Here is a 17,104-nt window from a genome sequence, read left to right on the forward strand (position 1 = left end):
CGGTGTTTCCACTGCCTAAGACCCGCCCTTCTCACTTCTCACTTCATTCAAAAGTTCAATTCCCAAATTTGGTGTCATGGCACCTGACTTGAGCCGAGCATTTATCAAAGTATTGAGACTCACAAGGACCGGTTCGCACCCTCTCACGCATTACATCGAGCAGTTCCTGGACCTTACTAAACCAACCATTTCGAGCATGAACACCCATCATGGCATTGTACACTTGGACGGTATTCCCAATTCCAGGTTCAGCCCTTTGAAATATCTCCACAGCCAATTCTTCTTGGTTCAGCCCTTTGAAATATCTTTTTTTTTTTTTTTCTTTGTTTTGATTATTTGTGCTGTTTAATTGTTGCCGGTTAGGTATTTGAGAATTTGAATGCAAAACAGAATCTTTGTTCTTATATGTTGTTTCAATGATTAAGGATGATTTGTGCTGTTTAATTTTGCCGGTTAGGGATTTGAGAATTTGAATTCAAGACAGAATCTTTGTTCTCATGTGGTGTTCCAATGATTAAGGATGATTTGTGCTGTTTAATTTTTCCGGTTTGGGATTTGAGAATTTAAATTCAAGACAGAATCTTTGTTCTTATGTGTTGTTCCAATGATTAAGGACGATTTGTGCTGTTTAATTGTTGCCGGTTAGGGATTTGAGAATTTGAATTCAAGACAAATTTTTTGTTCTTATGTGTTGTTCCAATGATTAAGGACGATTTGTGCTGTTTAATTGTAGCCGGTTAGGGATTTGAGAATTTGAATTCAAGACAGAATCTTTGTTATTATGTGTTGTTCCAATGATTAAGGATGATTTGTGCTGTTTAATTGTTGCCGGTTAGGGATTTGAGAATTTGAATTCAAGACAAATTTTTTATTCTTATGTGTTGTTCCAATGATTAAGGATGATTTGTAGTGACATCATGTTCCTAGTAATATTATAGTCACAAGGAATACTCAGATTCTAAGGATGGTGTTGTGCTGTTCTGACTGAATAATGCATGTCCAAATTGGAAAAAGTATATTTATGCTTCTTTTTCTTTGTTAAACTAGATTTATACAGGCGACTCCACTTAGTGGAATAAGGTTTTTTTGGTAAAAAGTGGGATACGGCTTTGTCGTTGTATGTTGTATGTTTTTTTCTTGTTCTATTTGACTTGTGCTGGAAATATGAGGATCCGTGATCAGCTGACATTATACAACACTAGTCAGGGAATAAGGAGAGAGAGCATATCCATTACACAGTAAAGCATGTTTAGTGCCAAATACCCTGGTTGCAGCTTAAATTTTGTTTTTGGGATAGGATAATATAACTGGTGTTTTGTGCTTCCAGTTTAGCTTCAATGGTAAATCAAATGGTGTCCTTAACGCAATTAAATGTAAGATTTGTTTGTTTGTTCGTGTAACCTCTCAATTTTTGTTTATCAGGAATTTTCATGCTTTTTGATATTGCCTTTCGAAACCATTTTGAATGAACTCGATCTGAAAATGGCCAGTTTCTTCTACAAAATGTGATTGTCGTGGATTTCTCTGTGATCGGGGAAGTTATGTCAATGGTCGGACAATAATCACATGTTGTCGAGACACAAAATTTCTGATGTCATGTTTATAGGTGAACACTTGCTTTTTTCTTTTTTTTTTCTTCTCATTATTTAGTTTAATTTTCTCTCTATTTTGTGGGTTTCTTGGGTCTTGATTTTAAGTGCTAACTCGTCAAAACTTGGACCGCAGGATGTCTTAGATGCCAAAGAACCAAACACTCCGATGAAAGAGGTACCAATAGAAGGAACACCTGTTGAGGTTTGCATTGATAAAGAAGGATTTCAAGGTGGTTGGTTTACTGCAAATATTGTCAAAGTATTGGAAATGAATGAGATTCTCATTTGATACAAGACGATAAGAACAGATGATAATAAGAAGTTCTTGATGGAAGTGGTCGATGCAAAGCAAATAAGGCCTTATCCTCCAAACCTAGTTTTGGCTGAAAGTTTCAGTGTAACACAAGAGGTTGATGTTTTCTATAATGGTTGCTGGTGGGAAGGTGTGATCCGCAACGTCCTTCACGGGCAAAGGTACAAAGTTTACATCAAAGGTACAAATGATGAACTGCTGTTTCAGCACTCTGATTTGAGGCCACGCCAAGATTGGATAGATGGAACATGGTTCATTGCTTCTCAGGTATAACCTCTAATTATTCTCTCTTATAGATGCAGTTTTTAAGCATGTTCTTCCTCTGTGGATTTTCCCGTTTTGAGCTTACAATCTGTTAGTCACAGTGTGTAGAATGTTTTGACAATGGAAAGCAAATTTGATAGAACACATGGACTGTAAGTTACAAACAGAAAAGTAGAATCTGCCTAGAAGTTTTTGTGTAGCCAAAGCACAATCGACATGCGGAGTTTTGATAAATAGTCAGCTGCATTGTTAAACCATTTCTGTGATTGAAACTAATCAAATCCAGATTATTTCATTACACTTTGTCCTACGGAGGTGTTAATGCCACATTTGAACTCGGGGCTAAATCATGCTTAATATTTCATTTATTTCCAAGTTCCCCATGGGTTTTTGGCAGTAGTAATTATTGCAGATGGAGATGGGGGAAACTAATTTTATATCTCATTTTTATGAAGATCCTCATACAGTTATACTGACTTGCTCATGCATAGCCGTATATGTGTAAGTGCTGTTCAAAATTTTGCTATGCTGTAAGTGCACAAACCAAATGAAGCAAAATGGGGGACCTTTCGTTTTTTCTTTCCATAGTTTAATGTTTTGCTCGTGATTTTGCTCTCGGTTGGGTTGGGTAAGGGCAGATTTTAATATGTAACCCGGTGTTTTATCACCGAAAAATCATTCCTGCACATCTTTTTTCCTCACCTGTTAGTATCTCATGTCACATGACAGGTGATATAATAATGAGGATATACACTGTGTGAGCTTGAGAGAGCTCTGGTTTTGTTTTTTCAATTAGATTTTAGGACCCAGAGGAAAGTGATTTTGGTTGGCCCGGTGTAGGTTAGCTGATTAGGACTTCCTATCTTTGTAGACCAACTAGGCCTAAAGCCTAAAGTTGACTGGGTTGTCTTGAGAAATCATTGTCTCAGTAAATTGGTTCGGTTCTTGGCTTTTAAATTTTTTTGCTTTGCTTTGCATCTTTGGTCCCACTGCAATTGCATCCTATTGGTTTTCCCTTGTTTTCTGTTTTCTTCCTTACCTTTAAATTTTATTACCTTTGAAGCTTGCTACTTGGGGCAGTGGTAGATTATTTTTTTAACTTTTTTCCCCTTTTCTTTTACCTTAATTGTCCGCCTTTGTTTTCCCCTGCTATGGAAAGTTGGAAAAATCTTGTCCTGGGTTACTGTTTGGATTTCTGAACCTGTATTATTTCAGTAAGTAGTAAGTGGATAGAAATGCTTGGAGAGATGGGGTGACAATTTACTTACTGAGAAATACCTTAATATGCAGGCACCCAAAGTATATGCCGTCAAATATCACTACAAATCAAAGTATATGCAGGCACCCAAAATATATGTATATAAATATATATACATATATTTTTATCTCGTTTAACAGTGGCACACATCTCATCGAGAAAAATTGAGGTGCAGTCTTGTTGAGGCATATCATCGATTTTTCAATAAGTTCACAGCCGTTAACAAGAAGGTCGTCTTTGTAATATACAGGTGGAAGCAAATATCTGCAGACAATGTTTTGAAACATTGTCAATTAGACATCCATTGACAAAATTGAAGGACGAGTACGACATTCAACGCATAGTTTTCAAGAAACAACAATTAGTCATTGCCTTACTGAGAGAAGCGAAAAAGAAGGATTTACAACAAATTCATCAATTTACAAAATGTCACGAGTTAGAGTACTTTGACATTCAAGGGACCGAAAGCGTACAACGGGTTTATGTTGCAAGGATTTCCATAGAATTTTTGGAAAACCTATACGCTCACAATTTCATTAAGGGTGTAAAACTATAGCTTTCAATGTCAGTTTGATGTAGTATTGTAAGAATACTTTTATTAATATTTTGAGCCTGAGGTGGTCCACATGACATGGTTTATCTGTGGTTTTGTTTTATTAATCCACCGAATCAGATTAATAAAAGTATTCTTACAATACTACATCAAACTGTACTAACACTTAAAGCTATAATTTTACTTTACACCCTGAATCAAATTGTGAGCGTTTAGGTTTTCCAAAAATTCTTTGGAAATCCTTGCAACATAAACCCGTTGTACGCTTTCGGTCCTTGAATGTCAAAGTACTCTAACTCGTGACATTTTGTAAATTGATGAATTTGTTGTACATCCTCCTTTTTCGCTTCTCTCAGTAAGGCAATGACCCATTGTTGTTTCTTGAAAACTATGCGTTGAATGTAGTACTCGTCCTTCAATTTTGTCAATGGATGTCTAATTGACAATGTTTCAAAACATTGTCTGCAGATATTTGCTTCCACCTGTATATTACAAAGACGACCTTCTTGTTAACGGCTGTGAACTTATTGAAAAATCGATGATATGCCTCAACAAGACTGCACCTCAATTTTTCTCGATGAGATGTGTGTCACTGTTAAACGAGATAAAAATATATTTATATACATATATTTTGGATGGCTGCATATACTTTGAACTTATTGAAACGGCCTTCTTGTTAACAGCTGTGAACTTATTGAAAAATCGATGATACGCCCCTCAACAGCTGTCTCAGACTGCACCTCAATTTTTCTCGATGAGATTCAGCCCCGTTTGGTTACCCTTTAAATTGTGAACGACATAGTCATCAGAAGGTAGTAAAGCAAGTAAAAATGGTAGATTCTGTTGTTGTTCCACTACACCAGCAACAACAGTATTATCTTACAGGCATTTTCGTTGTTTAATATATGATAATTTTCATTTGATCGATCGCATACATTTATGTAAATGTGTACTTATAATTAATTCATCCAATGCCCCTCTTCTGCCTATATTAGGGTTTAAGGTATAACTTAAACACTTGCGTTAAGCGTTTTAGGCAAGAGAAGTTTTCACATTCACCGTTGCTATTTTCCGTAATCATTTGGTACAAGTTTTCTCTTATACCAGTGTCTAGCTGCATGACATGTACATATTAACGTTATAGCCAAATAGAGAAGTTGAATTCCAATGAACTATATATTTATTTTTGTTTTTGTTATGTTGTAATTTATTTCCTGACCTTGTGTAATAAAATTTCTTTTGTTTTGTTGTTGTAGGTCATCAAATAATTGGCAAGACAATCGAAGGCACAATATGGGAAGGAGGATCATAATATATACTTACAAAATGAATTGTATTATATTGTCATAAGCCTCGTCCCTCTTCTTTCATCTTAAGCGTGACTGCTTGAGGAAAGTACAATATACATGTCAGTGTTTTCTTTCAACCTTTCACTTGCAGCTAAACTAAAATGTGCAAGTGATAAGAAGTATGTGTAGTAGTAACTAAACTAAAAAATTAAATTAAATATATTTGACTCCTGCTTGAGGAAACAACTCCCTCTTGAGTTGTTTACTGAGATGCAGGAACAGGGGTTGTATCCTGATCCAAATATCTTTGTCACTGTTATTAGCCGATTAGGGGAGCATGGGAAGTGGGATATGATCCAGAAGACTATTGAGAATATGAAGTGCAGAGGGCATATGAAAAGTGGGATAATTTATGCTGTTTCGGTTGATATTTATGGGCAGTATGGAAAATTTCAGGATGCTCTAGAGTGCATATCTGCCCTAAAGGCGGAAGGTCTTATTCCTTCAGCCAGCATGTTTTGTGTCTTAGCAAATGCCTACGCTCAGCAGGTTTTCTGATACTCCCAACATTGTTTTCGTTTTATTTCATTATATCTTGAAATATATCCATATCTTTTGCATATTACAACGTCTGTATTCTTTTTAATGCAGGGATTATGTCATCAGACAGTTAAGGTGCTTCAGCTCATGGAAGCTGAGGGAATCGAACCAAACGTCATAATGCTGAATGTGCTGATCAATGCATTCAATGTTGCTGGTAGATATTTAGAGGCGTTATCCATTTATCACCATATAAAAGAAAGTGTAAGTCTTGTTTTTGCCCATATTGTTTTCTAGTTGGGCTGTTGGATATCTTGAATTTCTTCAAGCAATTCAGTTTCTGTGATACTTTCAAGCTAAATTTCTAATGGTGGTGCTTTTGTTGTCCATGAAGGGTTTTAGCCCTGATGTGGTTACTTATACTACCCTTATGAAGGCGTTTATTAGGGCAAGGAAGTTTGATAAGGTGCTACATATTCTTTAGGAAAATTAATCAAAATTCAAAAGGCCATCAAAAAATAATTTTATTCAAAAACTCTTAGACAAGTTTGTTTATCATTAAAGGCACCTTTTGTTATTATTAACGACACTTTCTTTATTGTTAAGGACATTTTTTTAATTCAAACCCTCATGGAGTGTGACTCCATTTTTGTTTTCGTGTCATTGTGATACAAAAAATGTCCTTAATAATAAGAAAAGTTGTCATGTTTCTTCGATTAAAAAAAAAAAGTTTTGTGAGGGACTCTTTAGTAGTTCTTTCCACTTGATTATTCAGTAACTTTAAAATCTCTAGTTTCCAACTCAAGAGAGTAGGAAGCTTGTTTTCTTTTCTAAATCTCTAAATATGCAAGCGGTTTCTTGATCAGGTCCCGGAGATATACAAGGAAATAGAACGGGCCAGATGCACTCCGGATAGAAGGGCTAGACAGATGTTACAAGTTGCTTTAATGGTCCTTCAACAGAGATATTGTGAGTAATAGTGAATAGATTGGGTTTTGATGCAATGTGCTTGTGCAGTTGGGTATGGACACAGCCTATGATCCTTTCAGCAGTCCAACTACTGTCACGATTTTTTTTTTCTTGTTCACTTTACGTCTCAGACTCCAAAAGACTCCTAGAATCCTAGTCGTATGGCTTTGTACCAGACTGAACTTGTTTTTGGTTTGTCAAATGCTTTCACAGGCCTTATGTGATGCCGGTCGCATAAACCTTCAAACCAGATGGGGTGTTGATTTTTACCACATTATAGTGCACAACTGATAATCTCAAGGGGTCGTACGGGAAGCAAGAGTACTCAGAGATAATGAAACCTGCTTCTGGTTTAGCAGTTGGAACATGGACAACACCGTGACTTGCAACACGAAAGCACTCACTTCGGACCTGAGAGGACGAGTCACTTTCATGAGCCTGGTTCCTATGAAGAGCATTGATTTGGAAGAATTGGCTTCAAAGTGCTGCAGCTCAAACAGTCCTTCCTCCCATACATGATACATTGAATGATTGGGAAAATTGGCGTTTCAAAGTGCCACTTTTCAGTCCTCCTGCCATTTCAGCAAAGATATATATTTTAGAGTCGACTCGTATAATCTCCACCATACCCATGTAATTATAGAAAATACTTGTTTAAACTCATCTTTTTTAATTATAATACTTATTTTACCTTAAAATGGGGGTAAGGCTAGCCGACATTCACCTCTCCCAGACCCTGCGTAAAGTGGGAGCTTGTGCACTGGGTACGACTTATTTTACCTTAAAATGTTTCAAGTTTTGACTAGCCTCTTGGCATGTGCTTACGCTCTTTTATAATATAATATAATTATTATTTATTAGTACTCTGGAATATGAGAAGTTGCTATGGAGAATTGGATGCGTCCTGCAAAATACCTTGGAATGCAATTTTACATCTCTTGTTAGGGTAGAAAGTTATCAAATTTTAATGGAAAGTGTTATTCACACATCAAGTTTTACTTTGAACATATCGTTGGATATTTTTTGCCATTGATTTTCTTCAATCAATTTAATCCAACGACTGAAAATTGAGCGGAGTGTGTGAGAAGTAAAAATGAGTGTGGATAACAATTTTTTTTTTTAACAAATGATATTAAAGGAAAGGGTAGGCTTAACCTCACAATGAGCTAGTAATAATGTGGTTCAAATTCATGTTTGGCGAAAATCGAATCTAAACCTCTCACTTGTAAATAAGTCATAAGAAATCACGAGCTGGTGGCCTAGTGGTGAAGGGTGAATTGCGAGGTTTTCTTCAAACAAAAAACTGGAGGCCTCAGGTTTGAAATCCGCTGCTAGTGTGGAAGCTAGACTTGTGGTCAAGGAAGGCTAAAATGTGTTTGTGAGTCTTTCCAGCCCTGGAAATGGCACCAGTTGTCCCTTTTATTTTTGAAAAAAAAAAAAGAAAAAAGTCATAGGTGATTTTCTTAAGTTAAAGGGCATATTATTATTATTATTATTTTTGTTAAAAAAAGGGTATTTTAATTTTTTTTTTTTTATTGGAGAATTTGACCAAAAGGTTGTAGGTGATAAAAAAAAAAAAAAGGGATGACGACGTATTCCCGGATAGAACTGTCGACAGAATAAAGGGGGTGCCAAATGATTCTCGTCTTCCAAAATTGTCGACAGAGTCTGTGAAGTTCCATCTCTCTCTCGGGCGACTGCTTTTATTTCTGCGGGATCGAAAATGGAGAAGGAGGCAAACGGCTCGTCTCCTTCAACCGAGTTAGGGATGGAGCCCACCGCCTCCGGCCCTTCCATCTGGGAGCAAATCGAGCTATCCGAGAGGTCAGTCAGTTGTTCTCTAGTGTTGGATTGGATTGGATTGGATTATTCTGTCTCCTCCGATTGTTTTTTGAACTGTGATGTGATTATTTTGCATGCTGCAGCTACCTTGTTTGCTCAATGTACGAGGAAGCAGCCTCATTAGCCTCCTCCATTCTGAAGCCTCTTTCACAACACAGTCAACACCTTGAAGCCGACGGCGACCGCTTCGAGCTCTACGACATGTCGGAATCGGCCGGTATGGTGCTTGTGCAATCCTTAAAACAACTTGGAAGGTATGTATCTTCAATTCATTTGTTCTTATAAATGTAGTAACTTCATTTTTTTGTGGGATTGATTGCTTGCACACACTGAAAGTTTACAAAACCACAATTTGGCCTCGGTAGGATTGGATTGGGATTGGAATCGACAACCCGCTATATTCAAGGTATATTGAATGTTTGATATTGTGGATGTGATTGGTTCTTGCAGGACCTCAGAAATTCTGAATGAGCTCAAACCATTGTTTGCCTCTGTTGCTACTATCCCTGTTCAAGTTCTTCTCACTGGGTACTCTCATCTGTGACTCAAGTTATTCTTTTGATTAACATTTCATATCGTTTGATTTTACGATTTCAACCATTGATGGACTTGGAAAAACCACTGTTCAGGGCGATGCTTACCGCTTCTCTTGGACCTATCCAAAAGTGTTTATTGTTTACATTGAAATTTTATTTGTTTGAAAAGGAGATCGATATAACTTTAAGAAAGTAATTATAACGGTGTCAAGTTAAAATGATTCCTGAAAATCCTCTTTATTTTTGTCCAACCGAGTTGAAAACCAAATTTATAGTTGTCTGCAAAAAGATCTCTAAGTTTGACCCATAACAACGCTTTTTTAACATGATTTTCGCATTGCTTTTATCCTTTTGCACTGAAAGAATCTTCGCAAAGCATAACTGGATTTTGCAGTTTCATTTTTGTGTCTTATTTTGTTTGTCAGGGTATGTTTTTATATATCAGAAGGGCATTCCCTTGGTATCCAAGAATTTCTGGAAGAGTTCCTTAGCAGCTGGAGTTTTGTGGATGAACAATACTATGTTCTTGCTAGTACAGAAAAATTTGCAGATAATGCAAAAAGAAGTGATGAGCATTTTGTTCTGGGAGTTGACAAGTATCTAGAAGTAGTTGAGGTCTATGTGTTGAAACTTCTGGGAACCGTTTTGAATGATGTCAAGCTTGCAACCTCTTGGGTCGAGACTGCTGAATTACCTGAGGATAGGAGACAGGTAACTACATCTATGTGCATCTTTTGTTAGACTCGGCACTGCGACAATTGATTGAGGTGGTCCTATTGTTTGTACTCTATGTCTATTAAATATAAACAAATTTCACTTTTTTTATCGTTACCCTATTCATCGTAAATTATGTCTGCCTCTTGAATGGCAAGCCGCACTCCTTATTAAGTACAAGTATGGCTGAGTCACTTATTGAAGAAGTTTCTTCCATGTGCTATGACGCTGTCCTCTAACTTATTTCTTTTCTTGAATTCTTGCCATAATGCTAATTCGTGTGAATATAACTTAGTTTAGAATGGTATGTTATGTTAATTGAAGTCATAGGTTAAAAGAATTGATACCAGTTCAGAGTCTTCCATGTCTTTCTAGGTACTTTTGAGAAGATTACACTCACTACATTCTGTTAAAGCCACAAACTCACCGCAAGGATCCCTGTCATCTTCACTGGAGGACAACTATGATGTGGAGCAGATAGCTGTGCCTGCCGGATATCCAAAATCCAGATATGGAGGAACTGTTAAGAAACAAACAGTTTTCAGTCTGTCCAAAAAGTTGGAACCATGTGTCTGGTGGTTCCGTACGATCACTCTGAAATTTGGTAGTGCTCGGGTGGTAATATCTAATGGAAAGATTGTCTCGGGATTCTTGATTTTGCTCATATATTATGTTCTGCGGAGAAAACAAGCTACCATAAAGAGGTGAGTGATACTATATAATCAACATGCATGTCTTCAATGCCCATGTCAAACTATTGATTCCATTCCCATAGTAATCATTTGAGATTTCGCAAAAATATATTTGTTCGTCACAGGACTATTCAGAGACAAGCTTTGACAATGAAGAATGCTCTGGTAGACTTGTGGCAGCTTGCATTTTCATACCAGGTGAATCCTTTAGCTGCTGTTCAACCTCTCGCCGCTGCAACACAAGGAGGCCGGTGATTCAGTTTTAGGCATTCTCCCTTGAATATTCGTTCTTTACTATAAAAACAAACTGCCAATAGCAGAGTTCTGTTGTGTGAAAGTGCAAGTAGTATGAACAAGTGAACTGCCAAAAGCAATGATAAAAATCTGGGTTGTTGATTGAGAAAACCTGTCTGTTGCATTTTGTTTTTGCTCATTTCTTTTGGTTGGTTTTTTATTTGGTCACAGGTAAATGAAATTGGAATAATCAAAGCCTAGTGATGAGAAGGTTGTGTACAGGGTTCGAAATTCTCCATTGTAACAAAGGAAACTAGTCGGAATCGTCAAACAAGTTACTGTATATCAATCAAAAATGAATTCACGCCCTATAATTTGAGTATAATGGTAACATCACGTAGCTGTATTTGAGTACACTAAACACATTAGTCGCACGTATTTCTGTTTGGACGGGGCTAACGATAAGATTGGGCTTTTTGTTGCAAATACTAAATGTGGGCTTGAGCATGAGTACCGGGGAAGTGGGCTGTGCGCCCAAGAGTCCAAGACACCTACTGATTACCAAAAATTATCTCCAATTATTTTATTGTTTTCCATACAAATCTCTTTCTTGATATGAGCTACCTAAAACCCTAATCAACCTGCACAAGTCATTCTTTTTAACGCAGAGGCGTGCCATCTTTACATGCTACGTACTTTCCAGACATAAGATTTAAAGCCTCCTCCGCCAGGCCATTTCTATTTTTTATACCAACAAGGTTCGTAAGCTTCTTGTTCCTCTCTTTGTTTAAGTTACTTGAATGAAATCTCCTTTTTTAAAAAAGAAGTCACCTTGAGCCAACAAGACTCTCCGTTTTTGAGAGGATTTTGGGGAACATCTGTGGTATACAACCTTATTTTACTTTGCAAATAAATTGTTTCCACGACTCAAACTGTGACCTTTCAATCATAAATGAGCAACATTTTTGTCGCGCCAAAGCTTGCCCTCGAAAAATCGTTTCTTATAAATAGAAAAAGTTAATTGAATTTTCGTTGATTACCTTTTTTTTCTTTCGCAATCATGTTAACCAATTGTTATTGTTGGTATTATCTCTAATTAAATTTGTTTTAATTTATTAAAGTAGTATATATATATATATATATATATAGGGTTTAAGATCATGCAGAGGACGAATAACAATGGCACAGCAGGATCAACACAACCAGCATGTGCAGCATGTAAACATCAAAGGAAAAAGTGTCATGCTGGTTGCATATTGGCACCGTATTTTCCTGCAGATAGAACTCGGGAATTCCTCGCCGTGCACAAAGTTTTCGGGGTCAGCAACGTAACAAAGATGGTGAAGAATGTCGAGGAACCCAATCGGAGAAAGGTCGCTGAATCGTTGGTATGGGAAGCTCTTTGTAGGCAAAAAGATCCAGTGCTCGGTGCGTATGGAGAGTATAGGATGGTTTCTGATGAGCTTAAAAGGTATAAGCAGCAGCAGAATCGTGAAAACCATATTGTTCCTTTACAAATGCAAAAGGGATTGTGTTTCAACAAATCCTTGTCGGATTTGGTGGGTAATTGGAATGGTGGAATCACTAATGTTAATAATTCGGGTTATCTTCGTGATAACGACGATGTTATACCGGATTCAGCCCCGTTTGGTTACCCTTTAAATTGTGAACAGCAGAGTCATGAGAAGGTGGTAAAGCAAGTAAAAATGATAGATTCTGTTGTTGTTCCACTACACCAGCAACAACAGCATTATTCTGTCAACAATATCAATCAACAGTATTATCTTACAGGTAAAATTTGTTGTTTATAATACATGACAATTTTCATTTGATCGCATGCATTTCATCGTGATTGAAATATAACTTATGGCAATGTTTACTTATAACTTATTCATCCAATGCCCCTTTCCTGGCTTGGGTAATTAGGGTTTAGGGTTTAAGTTTTCATATTCCTTGTGGCTATTTTTCCCTAGCTACATAGTACATACATAAGGTTATAACTAAATAGAGATTTTTTATTTTTTTTTAGTACATTGATATTTTTACACTAAGAGGAGGGGAGAACTAATCGAGAAATTGAATTCGAATGATTTACTATGTTTTTATTATATATTTGTTATGTTGTAATTTATTTCCTGACATGTAACAAAATTTCTTTTGTTTTGTTGTTGTAGGTCAATTTAATGAAATAATTGGCAAGAGGATAGAAGGCACAATATGGGAAGGAGGATCATAATACTTGCATTAATTAAAGATTGTATTATATATTGTTTTAAGCCCCATCCCTCTTTTTTCATCTTAAGCGTGACTGCTTGAAGAAAGAACAATATACATGTGTCAGTTTTTTCTTTTAACCTTTCACTTGTAGATAAACTAAAATGTACAAGTGACAAGAAGTATGTGTAGCAGTAATTGAACTACAATACTATTCAAAACGTATGCAGCTACATGTACGTTATGTATTAAGTGATTTGAACTCAAGCCCCGTTCATATTTTTATCTACTTAACTTTTATTTTTAATTTTGTTGTTATCAGTATGTCGTACGTGATGGCATGATGAAATGGGATAAATATACTTTTAGAACACGTGGAACTACATGTACATTGTGTAATTATTTATGGTGTTAACCCTATTTCCTTCATCTTATCTTGAAAGAAACTCGAAATATTATTAAAGGTTTCACTCTGAAAGTCTTGAGAAGAAGCATCCAAAGAAGAACCCTCGGAACCATGCGAGCAGCACTGTGAACAACTCCTCTCTGAGGGAGAAGATTCAGAGAAGGAAATTTGAATCCAACCCCGGGATTTTCGTAAAAGAGGGACTTGAGTGACTCGCCCTAATGAAAAAGTTAGAGAGGGCCGAAGAAACTCGATCGGTTACTAGAGACAAGCAAGAGCCAAGGACGCACTCGACGAGCAGACGAGGGATGAGCACATAACTTGTGCTTCTTCCAGGAAGTACTTTTAAGTGTTTTTCCAAAATTTACGTGCATTTTTACTAATAATTGGTTTCAAAAACATTTTCACCAAAAATGCTTTAAGTCATTTCAAAAGCACATCCGAACGAGCTCAACATTGCTCTAGCTAGCTTCTGCAACAGTTCCTCAGTTCAAATTTTTTACTTGGACTTGTTAAATTCTTGAAGATGACCTTGCGACAAATCGTCAAGAATGGTTTATACTTTACCGTACCGTGTTTTCTTTATCAGGCACATGCATAAATTGTGATTTTTATTGGTGTATGGATCGATATTTGTTGTTTGTTTACTGATGAAATGGGGAAAAGGAAGAAAGACAGAGAGAAATAAAAAGAAAGAGAGAGACGGGAGCATGAGAAAGATAAAAAGAGAGATAAGGGAGCAGGAGAAAGAAGTGTGAGAAAATACAAAAGATAAAGGCTATTTTTGTAATTTACACTCTAGAGGGAAAAAAAAGTAAATGATGTCATCTTTCACATGTATTAATTTTTCTCTCCTTGAAATGTTTAAAAAGTGTTGTCTCAACATGAAATTAAGAATTAAAAGTATACTTTATCTGTAATTTTTCCTTTAAATTAACTAAAAACGCTTTTAAAAGAAGTATCAGTTATGAGTTTATTACAATAAACACTTTAAATACATTTTTGAATTTCCTTGCATTTTATTAAGGAAGAATTGGTTCTAAAAGCACTTTATCAAAAATATTTCAGTCATGTTAAAAACACCTATAAACACGTCACTTAGTACTAAGTATTAAGATCTGGTGGTATTCTTCTTCACTTGGAAGTGAGAGGTTTTAGGCTCGATTCTCACGGAAGGCGAAATTGAATCACATTATTACTAGTCTATTGTGAGGTTAAATCTACCACTCATATTTAGTATAGATAATATCGTTCATTAAAAAAATAAAAATAAAAAAACAAAAACCCTAAAAACATAGCTTAATAGTCAATCAGGGCTTTGAAAAGGATTAACTTATTTCCCCCAAGAAAAAGGAAGTGAGCCTGAAACTGGTTATCTTTTCAAAATGGGTAGTCTTACAGTTTTCGAAACCCTAGGCCAGTTATCTATCAACTACTAAACCACAACTCCTGCAATCTCTCACATCCAAGGAAGCCATGGCCGAATCCTAGTCCAAATCCGAACCCTTGGGATCAGGGTCCGGGGAGGGGCAGAGTACAGGCCAACTGGTGGAGGTACGACGGTCACCAGAATTTTGATGGTATGCTTTTGTATTTTTATTTTAGGGTTAATTTGTGAAGGGCAAGATTGTCCGGAGATTTTCATATAGCTAATTGAGTGTTATAATTTTCTTTTCTTGGTACAAAGGTAAATTTCATAACCAACACATTTACAAATTGGGATCCAATTACAAGTAAAGCCCAAAACTAAAATATGGATCCCAAAGCAAAAGGGTCCAACCCAAATTTTGAGCCCAAACAAACAAATAAAAAACGAAAAAACCTTTGTTACATAGAGGTCGTTAACACCACTGACCACGAACTACCGCCTTTTGCAGTCGCCGGTATTCAACCAAACATAGCCTCCAAATCGGAAAATAAGAAGATTCTACCCTCTTCCATCATGGCACAACTCAAATCTACATCCACCAAGTGAATGAAACTCGTGGGAGAAACATCCCACAAGTAACAATACCAATAGCAGCATACAAATGGAAGGCGATGGTGTGATCATATGTTGGTGGAGAATCCATGAAGATGCCCACTTAAAGAGACTCTCCTTAGAATTCCTCAAAAATGAATTCAGGAGCATCTAGGATTATTTTCTTGGAGCAATCAAAATTTTAAGGTAATAGAAAAATGTTCCCGTGCCCCGTTCGAGGTTGGTGCTTCGTCCCAAAGCTTGATTTTTACGCATGCTAAATTTGGGGAGAGAGGAGGGAAAATAGAAAAATAGAAAAATTTGGGGAGACAAAAGTTTTGTAATAAATTTGTGTACGTTTTGTGTGGTAAGTATGGTGTACATGTCACGTTAATTAATGAATTTATTTTATTAAATTTTAATTGTATACTACTTGAGAATCTAAGATAATACGTAAATATAGTATAAAAATGTAATTTTCCCAACATTACTCGTGAAAATAGCAATAAGGCCAGAAGCATATCCCTTTAATAGAAAAATACCGTAGAAATACACACCCAGAGACATAGTTGGGTTCATAACCATCAAGTTGCATACAATATGTAACGCAGTCACCTCCAGCTCTGCTATCATCCATATAATATGATTCTATCAACATCAACCCAGCACTACTGCTTGTATTCTATATGTAAACACGCAGAATACTACCACTTTAAGCACCACACATACATACATACATACATACATACATACATATAGGCAGCCTGCAGCACGCCTATATATTTTATTTATTTATTTATCTATAATATATATTCAATACTTGAATATGATGTCTCCGAGTTACAGGAGGTGAGGCTTCTCCAAGTCCTCGATGCTGGTAGGACGGAACCAAGCCTTCTGCTCCAACACCGAGGATTCCTCACCACCATCACTGGGGAGGAACCGTCCTCCTTGCCTGCGGAAGAAGTATGTCCAGCTTCAGGACCGAATACCCCGGTGTGGGGGTTTGGAGCCCAGTTCTTGTCATAGTCTGCTTTCTTAGGTAAGGTTTAGTTTCTTTATTATAAGGATCAGGACGGTTATTGCTCTGTCCCAACATTCCACCGGAGTAAGCTATTAACTTGTTTATCAGTAGTAGTTAACGAAGGGAAATAGACCATTTAATGTCTATAGGTGAAGATTGGATGGATGCCCACTCCTTGGGTATGCTTTGTGCCGGTGTTCGTGGTATGTTGGTTTTTCTGTCCTCGTGGGGAAAGACGGGATTGGCGCATCTCAGATGCCAAGTGTTGGATATATCCTTAATAATCCGCAATAAAATAAATATGCTAATAATAAATACAAATAAATATATTGCAGAGACTCAACAAGATGAAATATTAATTAAGTAGAGTAACAAAAAATCGAAGTTTGCGTACCGCAATGTCCTTGAAACAAAAATTTCGCCCTACTCAGTGCTTGTAGTTCTACGGACGTCTGTTTCACCAGGATTCAACGATCTAAGTCAGAAATTCCAGCACCGGAAAATTGACTTCTGGTGAATATTAATGTGGTTCTCTCAGAAATGATGTTTATGATTGCAGGAGAAGATTTATGATTTTTTCTGTATTCTAAATGCCATGCAGATGGATGTATATATAATGTGATTATACATGTTCGCAACAGGTATAAGGAATGGATGCATCTGTTGGGAGACATTTGCTGAAAATGGTGTTTTTGTTTCTGCGT

The 17,104-nt window shown here is 36.6% G+C and overlaps 3 protein-coding genes across 7 annotated transcripts; all 3 read left to right on the top strand.

Moving 5' to 3' along the window:
• The first annotated feature begins 50 nt into the window (after positions 1-50).
• On the top strand, positions 51-7,641 carry LOC103439989 (putative pentatricopeptide repeat-containing protein At5g36300). 5 transcript variants are annotated; one of them, XM_029106266.2, is made up of 9 exons: positions 51-246; positions 1,423-1,606; positions 1,726-2,172; positions 5,237-5,388; positions 5,593-5,818; positions 5,921-6,073; positions 6,204-6,275; positions 6,676-6,778; positions 6,992-7,641. In XM_029106266.2, exons 5-9 carry the CDS (start codon positions 5,621-5,623, stop codon positions 7,000-7,002), a joined length of 537 nt encoding a protein of 178 aa, XP_028962099.1. In that variant the 5' UTR covers positions 51-246; positions 1,423-1,606; positions 1,726-2,172; positions 5,237-5,388; positions 5,593-5,620; the 3' UTR covers positions 7,003-7,641. The 5 variants fall into 5 exon arrangements, with proteins under 5 accessions (XP_028962099.1, XP_070681637.1, XP_070681638.1 ...); XM_070825536.1 differs by lacking the exons at positions 51-246; positions 1,423-1,606 and having other exon boundaries at positions 2,033-2,172; positions 5,237-5,448; XM_070825538.1 differs by lacking the exons at positions 51-246; positions 1,423-1,606; positions 1,726-2,172 and adding an exon at positions 4,634-4,792.
• Positions 7,642-8,315: 674 nt separating this feature from the next.
• LOC103439991 (protein APEM9) lies at positions 8,316-10,967 on the top strand. The gene is made up of 6 exons (XM_008378657.4): positions 8,316-8,602; positions 8,704-8,874; positions 9,071-9,148; positions 9,582-9,867; positions 10,246-10,574; positions 10,688-10,967. The coding sequence occupies exons 1-6, from the start codon at positions 8,502-8,504 to the stop codon at positions 10,815-10,817; spliced, it is 1,095 nt and encodes a 364-aa protein (XP_008376879.1). The 5' UTR covers positions 8,316-8,501; the 3' UTR covers positions 10,818-10,967.
• Positions 10,968-11,936: 969 nt separating this feature from the next.
• On the top strand, positions 11,937-13,277 carry LOC103440162 (LOB domain-containing protein 2-like). The gene is made up of 2 exons (XM_008378826.3): positions 11,937-12,587; positions 12,971-13,277. The coding sequence occupies exons 1-2, from the start codon at positions 11,957-11,959 to the stop codon at positions 13,030-13,032; spliced, it is 693 nt and encodes a 230-aa protein (XP_008377048.1). The 5' UTR covers positions 11,937-11,956; the 3' UTR covers positions 13,033-13,277.
• The last annotated feature ends 3,827 nt before the right edge of the window (positions 13,278-17,104 follow it).

The sequence above is a fragment of the Malus domestica genome, chromosome 07 (genome assembly GCF_042453785.1).
Source record: "Malus domestica chromosome 07, GDT2T_hap1".
NCBI classification, from domain to species: domain Eukaryota; kingdom Viridiplantae; phylum Streptophyta; class Magnoliopsida; order Rosales; family Rosaceae; genus Malus; species Malus domestica.